At 52.8% G+C, this 13236-nt stretch overlaps 2 protein-coding genes across 4 annotated transcripts in view; one reads left to right on the top strand and one right to left on the bottom strand.

Moving 5' to 3' along the window:
- COG7 (component of oligomeric golgi complex 7) overlaps window positions 1–5267 on the top strand; it is an 81250-nt gene extending 75983 nt beyond the window's left edge. Inside the window, exons 16-17 of the mRNA XM_008059939.2 lie at window positions 2122–2265; window positions 4888–5267. Of these exons, the coding sequence (XP_008058130.1) occupies window positions 2122–2265; window positions 4888–5054 (311 nt within the window). The 3' untranslated portion in view covers window positions 5055–5267. The remainder of the gene's footprint in view (window positions 1–2121; window positions 2266–4887) is intronic.
- A 4771-nt stretch (window positions 5268–10038) lies between these two features.
- SCNN1B (sodium channel epithelial 1 beta subunit) overlaps window positions 10039–13236 on the bottom strand; it is a 50526-nt gene continuing 47328 nt past the window's right edge. For all 3 annotated transcript variants that reach the window (XM_008059940.1, XM_008059941.1, XM_008059942.1), the window contains 5 exons: window positions 13024–13099; window positions 12876–12933; window positions 11982–12043; window positions 10639–10714; window positions 10039–10490 (listed from right to left, as the gene is read on the bottom strand). In XM_008059940.1, the coding sequence (XP_008058131.1) occupies window positions 10119–10490; window positions 10639–10714; window positions 11982–12043; window positions 12876–12933; window positions 13024–13099 (644 nt within the window). In that variant the 3' untranslated portion in view covers window positions 10039–10118. The remainder of the gene's footprint in view (window positions 10491–10638; window positions 10715–11981; window positions 12044–12875; window positions 12934–13023; window positions 13100–13236) is intronic.

Genomic DNA, 13236 nt, shown 5'->3' on the forward strand with positions numbered 1-13236 from the left:
ATTTTAATCTTACAGTACAGTACCTTGAAAAGTACAGTACTACAGTATAGTACAACAGCTGACATACAGGGGCTGGCATCGAGTAAACAGGCAAAAAGGGTTACTGACTGGAGAAGGGTGCAGTAAAGTACTGTAAAGTCAGTTAAGTACACAGAAGCACAACCACTTGTACAAGATGCACACGCATGACAATATATGGGGTGTGATAATTAAGTTCGGCAACTCATCCTAGAAAAAGTACTACATTCCTCATTGCTGAAAATCATTACAGTCACCTTCGAAGTACTCCCCTTGGGAAGCTATGCACTGATGCCAGTGCCTAGTCCACCCATCAAAGCAATTTTGGGACTCTTTCTGGAATGGCCAACAGAGCTGTTGTTGTATTACTCCTGATGTCCTGAGTGTCATCGAACCATCTTTCTTTCAATATTTCCTTCATCTTTGGGTAAAGAAAAAAGTCACTGAGGCCCAGATCAGGTGAGTTAGGAAGAGTGTTCCAATAGTTATTTGTTTACTGGCTAAAAACTCCCTCACAGACAGTGCTGTGTGAGCTGGTGCATTGTGGTGATGCAAAAGCTCCTTCAGAACCATTTTTGCACACTTCTCATGCAAGATTTTCACTTAAGATTTTCCTGTTTTTCTACTGATGTTAATTTGGTCTGCTGTACTTCTCACAGTCACCTGATGGTTTTTGCAATGTTTTCGTCAGTTCTGCTTATTACTGGCCATCCTGATATCTCTTCTTCAGTAGTGCTTTCTGTCCCCTCAAAAAAATGTTTAATCCATGTATCCACTGCCATTTTCTTCATGGCATCTCCATAAACTTGATCTAACATGTCCCCGATTTCACTTCCACTCTTGGCAAGTTTAACAAGAAATCTGACGTTTGTTCATTGCTCTAATTCAAGCTCTGACATTCTCGTGACACAAAAACATGCAACAATAATGAATGCCACTCAGAAGACACTTGTTCAGACCACATGTCAGCATGAACACAGCTGTGAGACACTGATATACCAAGGTTATAAAACCTTGAGGTGTTTGTACAGTGCTGCTGACATAAGCGTGTAGTAGCAAGTTCATGAACTTAATTGTCAGACATCGTATGCTAGACATGTGAACTAACTTATTAGATTGAATATACTAAACCATGTTTGCATCTTTGAAAGTTTGCAACTTGAAGGTTTGTTTGTAGGGGATTTACTGTATAAGTGAGAACATGTTGTGTTCAGTTTTCTGTTTCTGTGATAATTCGCTTAGAATAATGGTCTCCAGCTGTATCCATGTAGCTACAAAGGACATGATTTCATTCTTCTTTTATGGCTGCATAGTATTCCATGGTGTATATGTACCACCTTTTCTTACTCTGTCCGCCGTTAATGGGTACCTAGGTTGGCTCCATGTTTTGCTATTGTGGGTAGTGCTGGGATAAAAACACACATGCAGGTATCTTTTTGTTAAAACAATGCCTGAGTATATATCCAGTAGTGGATTGCTGGGTCAAATGGTAAATCTATTTTTGGTTATTTGAAAATTCTCCAAGCTGCTTTCCACAGGGGTTGAACTAGTTTACATTCCCATCAACAGTGCAGAAGTGCTCACCAGGGCTGTTAACCTCTCCATTTTACAGATGAAAAGCGTAGTCTGAGAGGTCAGGTAACACTCAACTCCTTAGTGGGGGAGTTGCCCTTGAGCCCCCGTCTCAGTTCTGATGTGATGACTGTGTCTTGACCGTGGTTGCTCTGCCTTCTGGTGGATGGTAGACTGGCATCCCCCATTCCCACCTGTACCTGCCTTCTGGCTTAGGGCTCCCCTCTCACCAGTTATCCCTCCTTTCTACAGAAATCCTTGTGACCTGCATAGCAGACTCAGTCCCCAGGCCTCTGAGGCTCTTATGTCATCCACCTGATTGCCTCCTTTCCTGAGTCCTCATTGCACTTCGCCAGGACCAATTGACCCAAGACGCACTTGTTCTCTGTTCCTCTGTTTCTCTTGGGGACCGTGAGCTTCCTGGCACATTTGTGCCTACAGCTGCACAGCTGTGCTGTGGGCCAGGTCACCCAGAGGGCTGAACTCCTGAGCAGGCTCTGCATTTCTGTGGTGACCTCTTTCCTTTTTCAGGGGATGAACTGCCTGAGCTGGACAACATGGCTGACAACTGGCTGGGCTCCATCGCCAGGGCCACAATGCAGACCTACTGTGATGTGATCCTCCAGATCCCTGAGCTGACCCCACATTCCACCAAGCAGCTGGCCACTGACATCGGTGGGTCTCCATGGGACAGGCAGTGGGAGGGATGTCTCTTGCCTATTGAATCTGTCAGATCCCCCGTACCCTCCAGGAATCTCATCCCGAGTCTCCCCTCAACTCCAACTCTGGATTTGGCTATGACGCTGGTTAAAAATGCAGGTTTCTAGATGAAACCCGGTCATCTGTGTTTTGCAAAGGGTTCACGGGTCCAGATGACTGCCGAGATTGAGAACCATTGCGGGAGCTTTTGGGGGGGGTGAGCTTCAGCGAGTTGTGCAGCTCCCCTGCCCGGCCTTCTTTTCCATTTATATCATCATTACCAGCCAGTGTCTATTGGGCTGTCACTGCCTGCCAGGCATGCCAGGTGCTGAACCAGGCACTCGCTCCCATCATCTTATGCAATCCCCAACAGTGACGGAGAAGGTGGGTGCACTCTTCTCCGTCACTGATGAGGACACAGAGGCACAGGGCAGTTGCATGACAAAGCCACATAGCTAGATTGCCCTGTGGTCTCCATCTGAATAGCATCCTGCCTCCCAGTCAGAGAGCTTGACTCCTGCTCCCGCAGCCCTCATCACTGGAGGGCCTCCCAGCCCAGGTGTGTCCTGAGTGTGGGGAAGCTGCTGGCAGGTGGCAGGGAGTCTCCCCAGTCTCTTGGTCATGTTCTATTGCCTTGCCTGTTCTTTAGCCGAAGGCAGCTCTGGGGGTGGTCAGGAAAGAGGGTGGTAGAAGCCTTCAAGATCAGCTCCCTGGGGATCCAGCCAGAGTGTTGACCTGGGTGACCATAGGGCCAACCAGGCTCCACTGGCTTCTGCTTCGTGTTTTGCAGAAGCACTGAAAGTGGAGTATTTCCAGTGATGGAGCCAGGCCTAGAGTCCAGCTGATTTCCTGCCCTGCTCATTCCATGGTCAGCTCAGAGGAACAGCCAGCTTTTTGTCCGTTTCCCTGGGCACAGCATTCAGAGAAGACAGATAAGGACGTGCAGATGCACATTGGTGTTCCCTGTTAGTACAGGCAGGAGCACTGGGGAGAGAGCCAACTGGAACTAGTGAGTGAAATGAGATGCAGGATTGCCCCTGGATTTCTGTGGTCCACGTTATGTGTCCCTCTCTGTTCCGTATTCCTCCAGGCTCACTCGATTGCTCATTCATTGAGCATCTGTGTGCCACTATGTGCTGCCATAATTCTAGGAGGTGGGAGACAGTTGAGATGTAAATAGTTGCTATGCTTACACTGAAAGAGAGTGAGGTTAGGGGCTGGAAGGTAAGGCTGTGTATGAAGCTGCCAGTGTGTCAGACGATAGAGAGTAGTGTGGTCTGTGGCAATGCATGCCCACCCATAAGATATTCAGATTAAGCATGCACACATACAGAACAAAAAGCACTGCTGGCCAAACAAAAATGTCATGGTAAACCGCGGACTCCTCGTTTGCAGCTCCTGGCTTACAGTCAGATGGAGCCCATGGTGTTATGGATAAACTTGTGAAGGAGCAGGTGCCTGACTGGCTACACCTCTCAGGGAAGCAGCTCATCCTGAGTGGGACATGAGTCAGCCCATTAGGACAGAGCAGGTGCCTCCAGCTGGCTCTGCCCTGAGCTGGGCCTCAGCAAGAAGACGCAGGGTGGATTCAAGCCTTGCTTGGTGCCCCTTTAGCTAGCGAAGGAGACGAGCTGGACCCTCCAGTGAGGGAGAGCAGCGAGGGGCCTGCTGGGGCATCTTTAGTCTTTCAGAGTGTGAAGAGGGCGGAGCTCGAGAAGGCCTGCGATGCTGCCCTCTGCTTGGGCTGTACCACCCAGGAAGGAGGGAGGAAAGGTGGTGCCTGTTCATTGACCTGCAATAGGCACGTCAGGGACCTTCGTGTCTGCTGTTCCATTGAATCCCCTAACATGCTGCCTGACGGGTGTTAACTGTATGAACAGATGGGCATGGACACTCGGGGAGATGGACGGACTTCTCTGAGGTCACGCCTGGCTGCACCCGGTTTGCTCCTCCATCCTGCCAACCCAAGCTTGCCTGGTGGTTAGACAGACTGGAGTCGCTTTTTAGAATGACAGAACTCTAGAATCTTCACCTGGGAAGCTCGTTGACTTAGACTGGGGGTAGGCTCAGAAATCTGTATTTACATGCATTCCCAGTGCCCCAGGGGTTATCTGGGAACTGGGGAAACCTGTGTTAGACTGGGGCCACCTCAGACCAGTCCTCTCTTCATCGTGGGTTCTGATGGGAGCTGCTCACACTAGCTCATGTGTCCCCCAGCCCTTTGGGTTTCCACATGTTTGGGCATACACTGCAGGACAGGGCTGAGAGCCCAGGGGGCTCCGTATGGAGCCTTGGGTGGGGCCAGCTGGTCCTTCAGATGGTGCTGAGGGTATGCGTGTGTTGGTGAGGGTGGGGGTGGTATTGGTAGGGCCTCTATGAAGCTGGAATTCCTGGACTCAGGCCAAACTCACAGTCTGATTTGACCCTGCTGGAAGAACCCCAGAGTAAAGTCCAGCCTGCTGAGGGCAGAGTGGGCGCCCTGCGTTTGGGGGGACTTGGGGGGGCGGTGTCTCTGTTTTGTATTCAGGGGGCTTTTGGGCACTGCATCCTGTTCAGCACTGAGTCTGTGGGGCCGTGTCTGTTCCTCTTGTGCCACAGACTATCTGATCAACGTAATGGACGCCCTGGGCCTGCAGCCATCCCGCACCCTCCAGCACATCGGGATGCTCCTGAAGACAAGGCCCGAGGACTACAGGCAGGTCAGCAAGGGCCTGCCCCGTCGCCTTGCCTCCACGGTGGCCGCCATGCGGGGTGTGAACTACTGATCTTGTTCTGCAGTCGTGGGACTCGTCAGCAAGGGTTCGCTCTAAAACTCTACCCAGGACTGGGCAGGAGTTGTTTTAAAAAGTCTTGGTTCATTTGTATAATAAAAAACAAAGTTTACAAACTAGAGATATGTTATTTATCGGAGAGGATTTTGTAGGTAAGTTTTTGAATGATCCAAACTTGAAAATGGAGTTAATAAACGCTGAAATGAGGAAGGCTGTTTTCTTTCCTCCTCCTGCACTGGCTTTTCGGATGCTCCCACGTGCCTGCTGCCCACTGGGAACAGGAGAGACGGAGACGACTCCTGATATCAGTGCTGCTGGAAGAGGGGGTGCCGGCTGGAAGACAGAGTCAGAGGGGTTGGCCGCTAAGCCCTGCTGGGTGAGGGACGTATGGTGAAGAGTGAGGGGGGGTCTTCAGGCCACCTGGAAGGATGCAGGAAGTAGATCATGGGGCTTTAGGCCTCCGTGAGCATTTTGACTTTCCTCTTTTTTTCTTTTTAAAACATTTATGGGATGAGATGGGAATTTCCTCAATGTCTTTTGTCAGTAGCTTCTGTTTCCGTTACGATTGTATCTGGTGGTAAGGAATGGAATAATGTGCTGTGAGTGACCTACACAAACAGGAATTACGTTTTCTCAATAACAAGTCAGAGGTTGGTGGCTGCAGGTGCCGATTCAGTGCCTGGATGGAGTCAGGACCAGGGCCAGCCTGTCCGTGATCCTGATCTCCTTCCACATGCCAGATGCTTCAGGGTCTCAGGCGACTCCTGAGGCATTCAGGGAAGAAAACGGGGCAGGGATGGCAGAGCAGCCGCTCCGTCCCTTCTGTCAGGCAAGCTGTGGCTTTCCCACGATATCCCCTCCATCTTCTCCTAGGTCCCCCAGTCGCAAAGTGGGAGCAGGACTGGCTTTGTCCACCGTTTCTCAACCTCGGCGCTGCTGACAGTTTGGGTCCCACAGCTCTTTGTTATGACTTTGTCCCCTGCATCCCTGCATCATTTAACAGCATCCCTGACCCTGACCCTGTAGATACCAGTAGTGTTCTCCTAGTTGTAACAACCAAAAACGTCTCCAGAAATTTCCTGAGGGACAAATTCACCTCCACTTGAGATACAGGTTCAGACCTATGAGATTCATTGCCTGGGCTGGGCCTACTGCCTTCCTGGGCAAAACCAGGTTTTATTGGCAAGGAAGAGGGGGACTGGCAACAGTGTCTGTTGCCGGCCACTCATTGGAGGTGAGCCTTCCTGGGTCTCGGCCAGGCCCAGCTCTGCTTCTCCCTGGGCTGGCTCTGTGAAGCCTCCCCTTAGCCCTGGGAGGCAAAGGATATTGTTTCCAGTGTGCAGAGGTTTAAAGGACTTGCCCGGGGTCACTCAGCCGCCACGTGGCAGTGCTGGGGTCCAGAGTGAGCCTGGTCAGCATGGCACCTGCACTCCTGACTGACCGCCAGCCAGCCCTCGTGTAGGGTGAGGGAAGCTCGTGGTGGGACACCTAATCTCAGCAGTGGGGCCAGCCTGCTCGTGCCCCCTCTGGAGTGGCCTCACTACATCCAAGACCTCTCTTGAGTCAGTTCACCAGGCTGCCAGGGCTATGTCCTGCCGGGTTTGCCTTCTCTGGAGCCCCCACATGCTATGTCCTTGCTTCCCTAGAACCAGTTTGGCTGGCCCCGATGGAGCATCAGCTTCAAAGCCACGCCAAGAAAAATATTTTGGTTTCTCATGTGGTGGATCACAGGCTGCTCCTGGCAGGGCTCGAGCCTGGCTCTTGCCTTGAAGCAGTGAGAGTGGAAGCTTGGAAGGTGCCACGTGCTGCTTGAAAGTGGAAACTTTGTGGTGAAGCTTTGTGTGCTGGTGTTCGTGAGATTGATTAGGCTTTGGTGTAGGACCTTAGGGTTTAATTAGAAGCTTTGCCACTTCCCAGCTGGGTGACCTTGGGAAAGCCACTTCACCTCTTCAAGCTTCATCTCCTGATCTGAAAACCAAGGGTTATCATGGTCCCTGACTCATAGGGTCATTTGAAGAGCCATTGAGATAGTGGTGGTGATGGCATGTACACAACGTTAATTTCATCGTCCCCCAGCATCTGTGACCCACCTTTCCTTTGGGATAGAGCTGGGAATTGTAGAAAGCCATTTTCTGGACAATTTAGACCCTGTCAGCCCCCGTGTTTAGCCCTAAAAGGCTCTGAAGGGGCCATAGGATAGGTACAAGATAGCCTCCATATGGCAGGGCTGGGGTCCAGAGTGAGCCTGGTCAGCATGATCAGAGGGAAGAGGGATGCCAGGCTGGCTTGCAGCCTGCTTTTAGTGACAGGACCATTACTCCATGGCCTGGCCTGCACTGTCCCCCGAGAGCAGACACAACAAAGAGCTGTTGGATGCCCGTCATTGGCCTGATCTCTGGCTCACATGGCCATAGGCAGCTTCTAAATGTCTCTGAACAGAGCTTCTCATGGGTGTCTGTAAGGGGCTGCCCTCCAGAGCCTCACTTGGGGCTGGCCAGCAGCATCTCCCAGCCAGCCCCAGTCATGACGACCAGTTCAGACTGAGCCTGAACCAAATGAGCCTCATGCTTGGGGCTTCTACCAAGACCCCGTGAAGGAAGAGCTTTCTTCCCACTTGGGTTGTTGCATGGAGGGGATGGAGCTAGAACCGCAGGTATGTGTTTGGGAAACAGCACGTGGACAGAACCTATTTGAGAGAGACAGCAACACGGAAACACCAGATCCAGGCGAGCCCCTGTGTACAGCCATGCCTGAAAGCCCTGCGCTTTTACTACAAGAGCTGATGAATTCCTTCTGTAGCTTAAGCCCTTTCAAAGTGATATGAGACCAAAGAGCAGGCAGAGGAGCCTGGTAGTAATGCCCCATAGCTTCAATAAGTACAAAAGCTCTGGGCTCCTGAAAGGGACTGGTATTGTTATGACTGTTGGCACCCAGAGGGTGAGGCTGGAGTCTCAGCTTTGTCATTTGCTAGAATAGTACTCTTGGGCGCCTTGTTTCACCTCTCTAAGCCTCAATTTACTTACCTGTACAATGGGATGACACTGTTTCTCAGTGGTTATGAGAATGAAATAAGGCGTAAGGAACTTGGCATGGTACAAGTGGAGTGTTTGATACAATGTAGCCATTGTCTAGGAGCAACAAATGGCAACGGTGAGTGTGAACAACTGCTACTGCTAATAATAAAAGCTATAGTCATAATAGCAAGACTGGTAACCACCAAGAGTCATGACTCCAGCCTGCAGACTAGCCGGCTGGAGCTGGGAAACTTTTCTCTGGGTCCTCCCTAATCAGATCCTAGCAGTGGGGGGTGGCACAGACTCTGTGGCACCTCCTTCCTCTGCAGGTGCTACTGTGACCACTTGATGGGAAGCCAGCTTGTTTACCTTCCAGACCAAGGAACCCAGTTCATCTATAGGCCTGCAGTGCTGGGCCCTCAGAGGCCTAGGCTCTAAAGTCAGTGCTCCTTCATCACCAGAGACCTGGTAGGTGACAGCAGGGTGCTGCAGTGCTCAGCTGTCTATACCTGCCAGACCCCACTCTTTGGTGACAGCTCCTGGATCTTTGTTTGGGGACCTTAAGGTTGTCATATTTAGCAATTAAAAGTATGGCTCACACTTGTAATTTCTTTTTTTTTTTTTTTGAGTTGGAGTCTCACTCTGTCGCCCAGACTGAAGTGCAGTGGCCGCTCCCGGCCACCGCAGCCTCCACCTGCTGGGCTCCGGCGATCCTTCCACCTCAGCCTTCCGAGTAGCGGGAATTACAGGCATGCACTACCACGCCCGGCTGATTTTTTTTTTATTTATTGTAGAGATGAGGTCTCGCTGCCCAGGCGGGTCTCGAACCCACGGGCTCAGGCAATCCACTCACCTCAGCCTCCCAAAGGCGCGGGATTACAGGCTGAGCCACCGAGCCCAGCTCACACTTGTAATTTCAGCACTTTGGGAGGCCAAGGTGGGAGGATTGCTTGAACCCAAGAGTTGGAGGTCAGCATAGGTAACAGCAAAACCTCATCTCTACAAAAAATAAAAAAAATTAGATGGGCATGGTGGCTCATGCCTGTAGTCCCAGCTACAATAAATAAATGAATGACTAAACAAATAAATAAATTAAAAAAATAAAAATATAGAATGCTTGCAGAGAAACAAATGATTTATTAGTATAATATGTCCCAAATATTGCATGGATGTATTTATACTAAAAAACTAATTTTATTGTCTACCTTAAATTCAAATTTAATGGAGCATCCTAAATTGTATCTGTCTATCCCAGGAGCACTGACCACCCTTCAACTATGTGATTCTCCTGGAGGCCAAACTGGCTTCAGGTCTGCGCAGATGAATTCAGATCTGACCAATTGGAGCCACCTACCCAGCTGGCCACACTGATTGGTTCAGAGACAGGCATGTGATCCAGTCAGGGAACAATGAATGTCTGCCTGGCAAATAAGGAGGGGCTGCTGAGACCCTTTGCTTAGACCAGGTCGAGTCTCTCTCTCTCTCTCTCAAGCCAGTATGGATGCCCTTCCAATCCATGGATGTGTCAGGGCATCTGGATGCCCAGGCAAAGAACAAAGCTGGACTCAGTGTTTTCTACTTTTATTTTCTAGAACAGAGCAGGTGTCATCTAGCAGAGCCCCGGCGCTTGATGCTCTTCCTTCTCACCACCTGCTCACGGAGGCCAGCCAAGACCAGGAGGGAAGAGACCCCATGGCATCCTGGCTTGCTCCTCTCTGGAATGAGTGGAGCCTGGCACTGGGAGGGAGATGGCTTGCCATAGGGGTCTCTGGGCCTGACGTGGACATCCCAGGCCAAGGGTCAGGCAGGTGGGGATAAGGGCAGGAACCAGGTGAGAACACAATTCCTGGTGTCCTGTACCAGCCCCATGACCCTACGGAGCCCTCAGCCTGGGACTGGCCAGTTGCTGCTGGGACATGAGCTCTGGCCTGGACACCTATGGTCTCAGCCCTTTGGAGAGGGCACCATAAAATGAGGCCTTGGGCAATGGTCTCGGCTCCTCGGCTTCCAGTTTGTGAGCTGCCGGGGGTGGGTAGGGACTGTGTTAGATGGTGTCGCCCTCACTATCTGACTCGATGACGCCCAGACGCAGGGAGTCATAGTTCGGGGGCGGGGTGCCCGGGATGGGCGGGCTCTGCTCGTCGGGGTAGGCCACGGTGTTGGGGCTGTGGTGGGTCGTGTCAGGCTGGAAGCCAAAGTTGGTGTGGGCCTCCACCAGCTCCGCCACAGTGGGTGGCGGGCCGGCGTAGCGAGCTTGGGTCCGCCGCTGCCGCAGGCCCTTGGCCAGGGCCACCAGCTTGATGATGGTGATCCACACGAAGTCAATGATGATCTCCCCAAACTCGATGAGGCACAGCACCGAGCCCCCCATCCAGAAGCCAAACTGGCCACCCAGATTTGAGAGCAGCCACACGATCTGTGGGGAACGGGGTTGAGGCCTGGCCCAGGGCTGGGGCTCAGGCGGCAGGTTCTTGCCTCTCTCAGTGAGCTCAGGACCCTCCCTGCCCTCAGGGTGCAGGGGGAAGGGAAGCAGGGCTAGGGTGTCGGGAGCCTCCCAAACTCACGTTATTAGCTGCTGATTCCTCAATGGTGCGATAGTTGAACTCTTGGAAGTAGATGTTGAGCTTGACAATTCCCTTCCTGCAGGGGATGCAAAAAGGGCTGGGACTATGGTTGTGCCCTCTCCGAAACACATATGCATGCACACGCGTACCTATCCATGCACACACATGCAAACAGACGAACACACACATGCCCACACACATGCACACACATACAATGCCCCCACATGCACGCACATGTTCACATGCATGCAAACACACATATATGCAATATGGACATATGCCCATGCATGTTCAATGCATGCGCACATGCACACACAACCATGCTCCCCATGCATACACGGGACACACAAACACACATACACTGAATGTCCACACATGCATGTACACATGCACACGCCTATGTGCACACACACTGGAAGGCAGCCAAGAGGCTACCCCAGTCCTCTTCTGGCCTGAGCGTCTGACATGTCCGTTTCCGTGAGTGGTGAAGTCCAAACCAGAACTAGAAGTGCCACCCTTCCCAGGCCCTCAGGGCTCTCTGCCCAGCACCCATCCTGTGACTCCATTCTCCACCCCATCCCTGCCAGTTTCCTAAAGGATACTCTGGCCTGAGACAGCCCCAAAGGGCCGCTCTGAGTTCCCCTCTCCCCACCCTCAGGATGGCCCAGCCCTTACGTGGTGACTGCACAGAGCTCCCAAGTCTTGCACTCCTGTCACTGCCCTGGAGAAGGGTGGCCACGTGGCTTCCCCTTATACCGCTGGGCCTCCAAAAGACTGCCTTGCCTCTGTCCTCCAGGTCTTTGCCCAAGCATGTCTTCTGCCTGGACATCTGTGCCTCTTCTATTAGAACCGCTCCTACTCTTCCTTGGAGAGCTGACTACCCCACCACCTGCCCATGCAGACCCCCCTTATCTCTCAGGCAGATGGAGGCATCTTCCCTGCTGGGCTCCTAAAGTGAGAGCTTGCACGGACTCCCTCCCCACACGCCCTCTTGCACAGATCTGTCCCCTAGACTCCTGATGGCTCCCGGACAGCATGGGCCGTGTGTGTTGGATGGATGGAGAGACGGATGAATGGATGGAGGCTGGATGGGGGGCAGGACGGAAGGATGGATGATGGAGGGATGAGTGGATGGCTGTGGATGAACAGGTGACGAGGGAAGCCCAGGCTCCTCCTTGGGGGACGGCAGACTCAGGGTGCCTGGGTGGCTTTTCTCTCCCTCACTCCCAGGGCTTCCTCCTCTAGGATCTGATGTGCGAGAGAGTGTCTGAGCAGCTGATCTCAGCCCCGAGGCTCTGGTTCCCCTCCCTCCTGCCTTCCCCTGCCCCAGGCTCCAGGCTCACCTGCTCAAGGTGAGGTTGGTGCTTCGGTCCCGCTCCTGAGACAAGACGTGGAAAATCCAGTCCTGGAACCCAAGAAGGCAGCTGAACAAGATGGCACCCGCAGCATTCCCTCCCCGTCACAGCCATAGCCCTGCACATTCCCGAAGCCCCTCGGACCACAGGCTGGATGGGGAGCAGGAGGAGGGGCATGGTGTGAGCTGTGGCTGCTGTTGGGGAGAAGGAACTCGGGCCTCCAGGCTCCTCCCCGCAGAGCCGGGCATCCTGCCAGCTCCGCCCCACCTCCTGCCCCTGTGCCTGCTGGCCCCGTGGCCCAGCTCCAACATCACCTTTTCAGATGGGCCTTTCCGGACCACTCAGTCTAAAGTGCTTTTCCCAGTTACTCTCCCACCGTCCTTCACAGCCATGACCACACTTTGAAACCATCTCCTTTCTGTTTGTGCATCGTGTCTCTCTCCAGGTAGCTTGTAAGATCCAGAGGGGCTCACATGCCTTCTGTGTCCCTAGCTCATGGCCTTCTGTGTTCCTAGCACAGGGCCTGGGGAGTGTTGGTGGAAGGAAGACAGGAAGGAGGGAAGGGGGAAAGGGAATGAAGGAAGGAAGAATGGCAGGGAAGGAGAGAAAGAAGGAAGGAAGGGAAGGGAGGGAGGGAAGGGAGAAAAGAAGAAGGGAAGGAAGAAAGGGAGGAGGAAGGAGGGTAGGAGGGAGGACGGGAAGGAGAGAAGAAAGGGAGGGAAGGAAGGGTGGGAGGGAAGGAGGAGGAAGAGAGGGAGAGATGGAGAAAGGAAGGAGGGAAGAAGCGCCCTTCTCAAGGTTTGGGCAGCCCGCCTCCTATGTCCAGACTTGTCCCCAGCCCAAAGATGGGGCGCCAGGGGCTTGGCCACTCCGCCATCTCACCTCGGAAGCCTCAGAAGGCCAGTCGGCCATGGAGATGGTCATCTTGTACTGGGTGTCACTGGAAGAGAAAGCCAGCCTGTTGCTCTCCCTGCCAGCGCCAGTCGTCCTTGCCCACCCACTCCACCTGGGGTCCTCCGGCTGCACTCACTTGCAGGACTCCTTGCACATGCCGATGCAGCTCTCCCTCTGGGCCACATTCATCTGCTGCTTCGAGTAGCAGCGGGCTGAGGAGAGGGGGAGGTGGGCAAAAGACTGAGGGTGTTTCTTGGCCCCCCACCCCCGTTGACCCTCTGATGGGTCCCTCTGCTCCCCTGGCCCCAGGCCACCCAAGGCTTGAGGTGAGGTGGGGGAGGGGTGTCAT

The sequence above is a fragment of the Carlito syrichta genome, unplaced genomic scaffold, assembly GCF_000164805.1.
Source record: "Carlito syrichta isolate Samal-C Ts95f unplaced genomic scaffold, Tarsius_syrichta-2.0.1 Scaffold304449, whole genome shotgun sequence".
NCBI classification, from domain to species: Eukaryota; Metazoa; Chordata; class Mammalia; order Primates; family Tarsiidae; genus Carlito; species Carlito syrichta.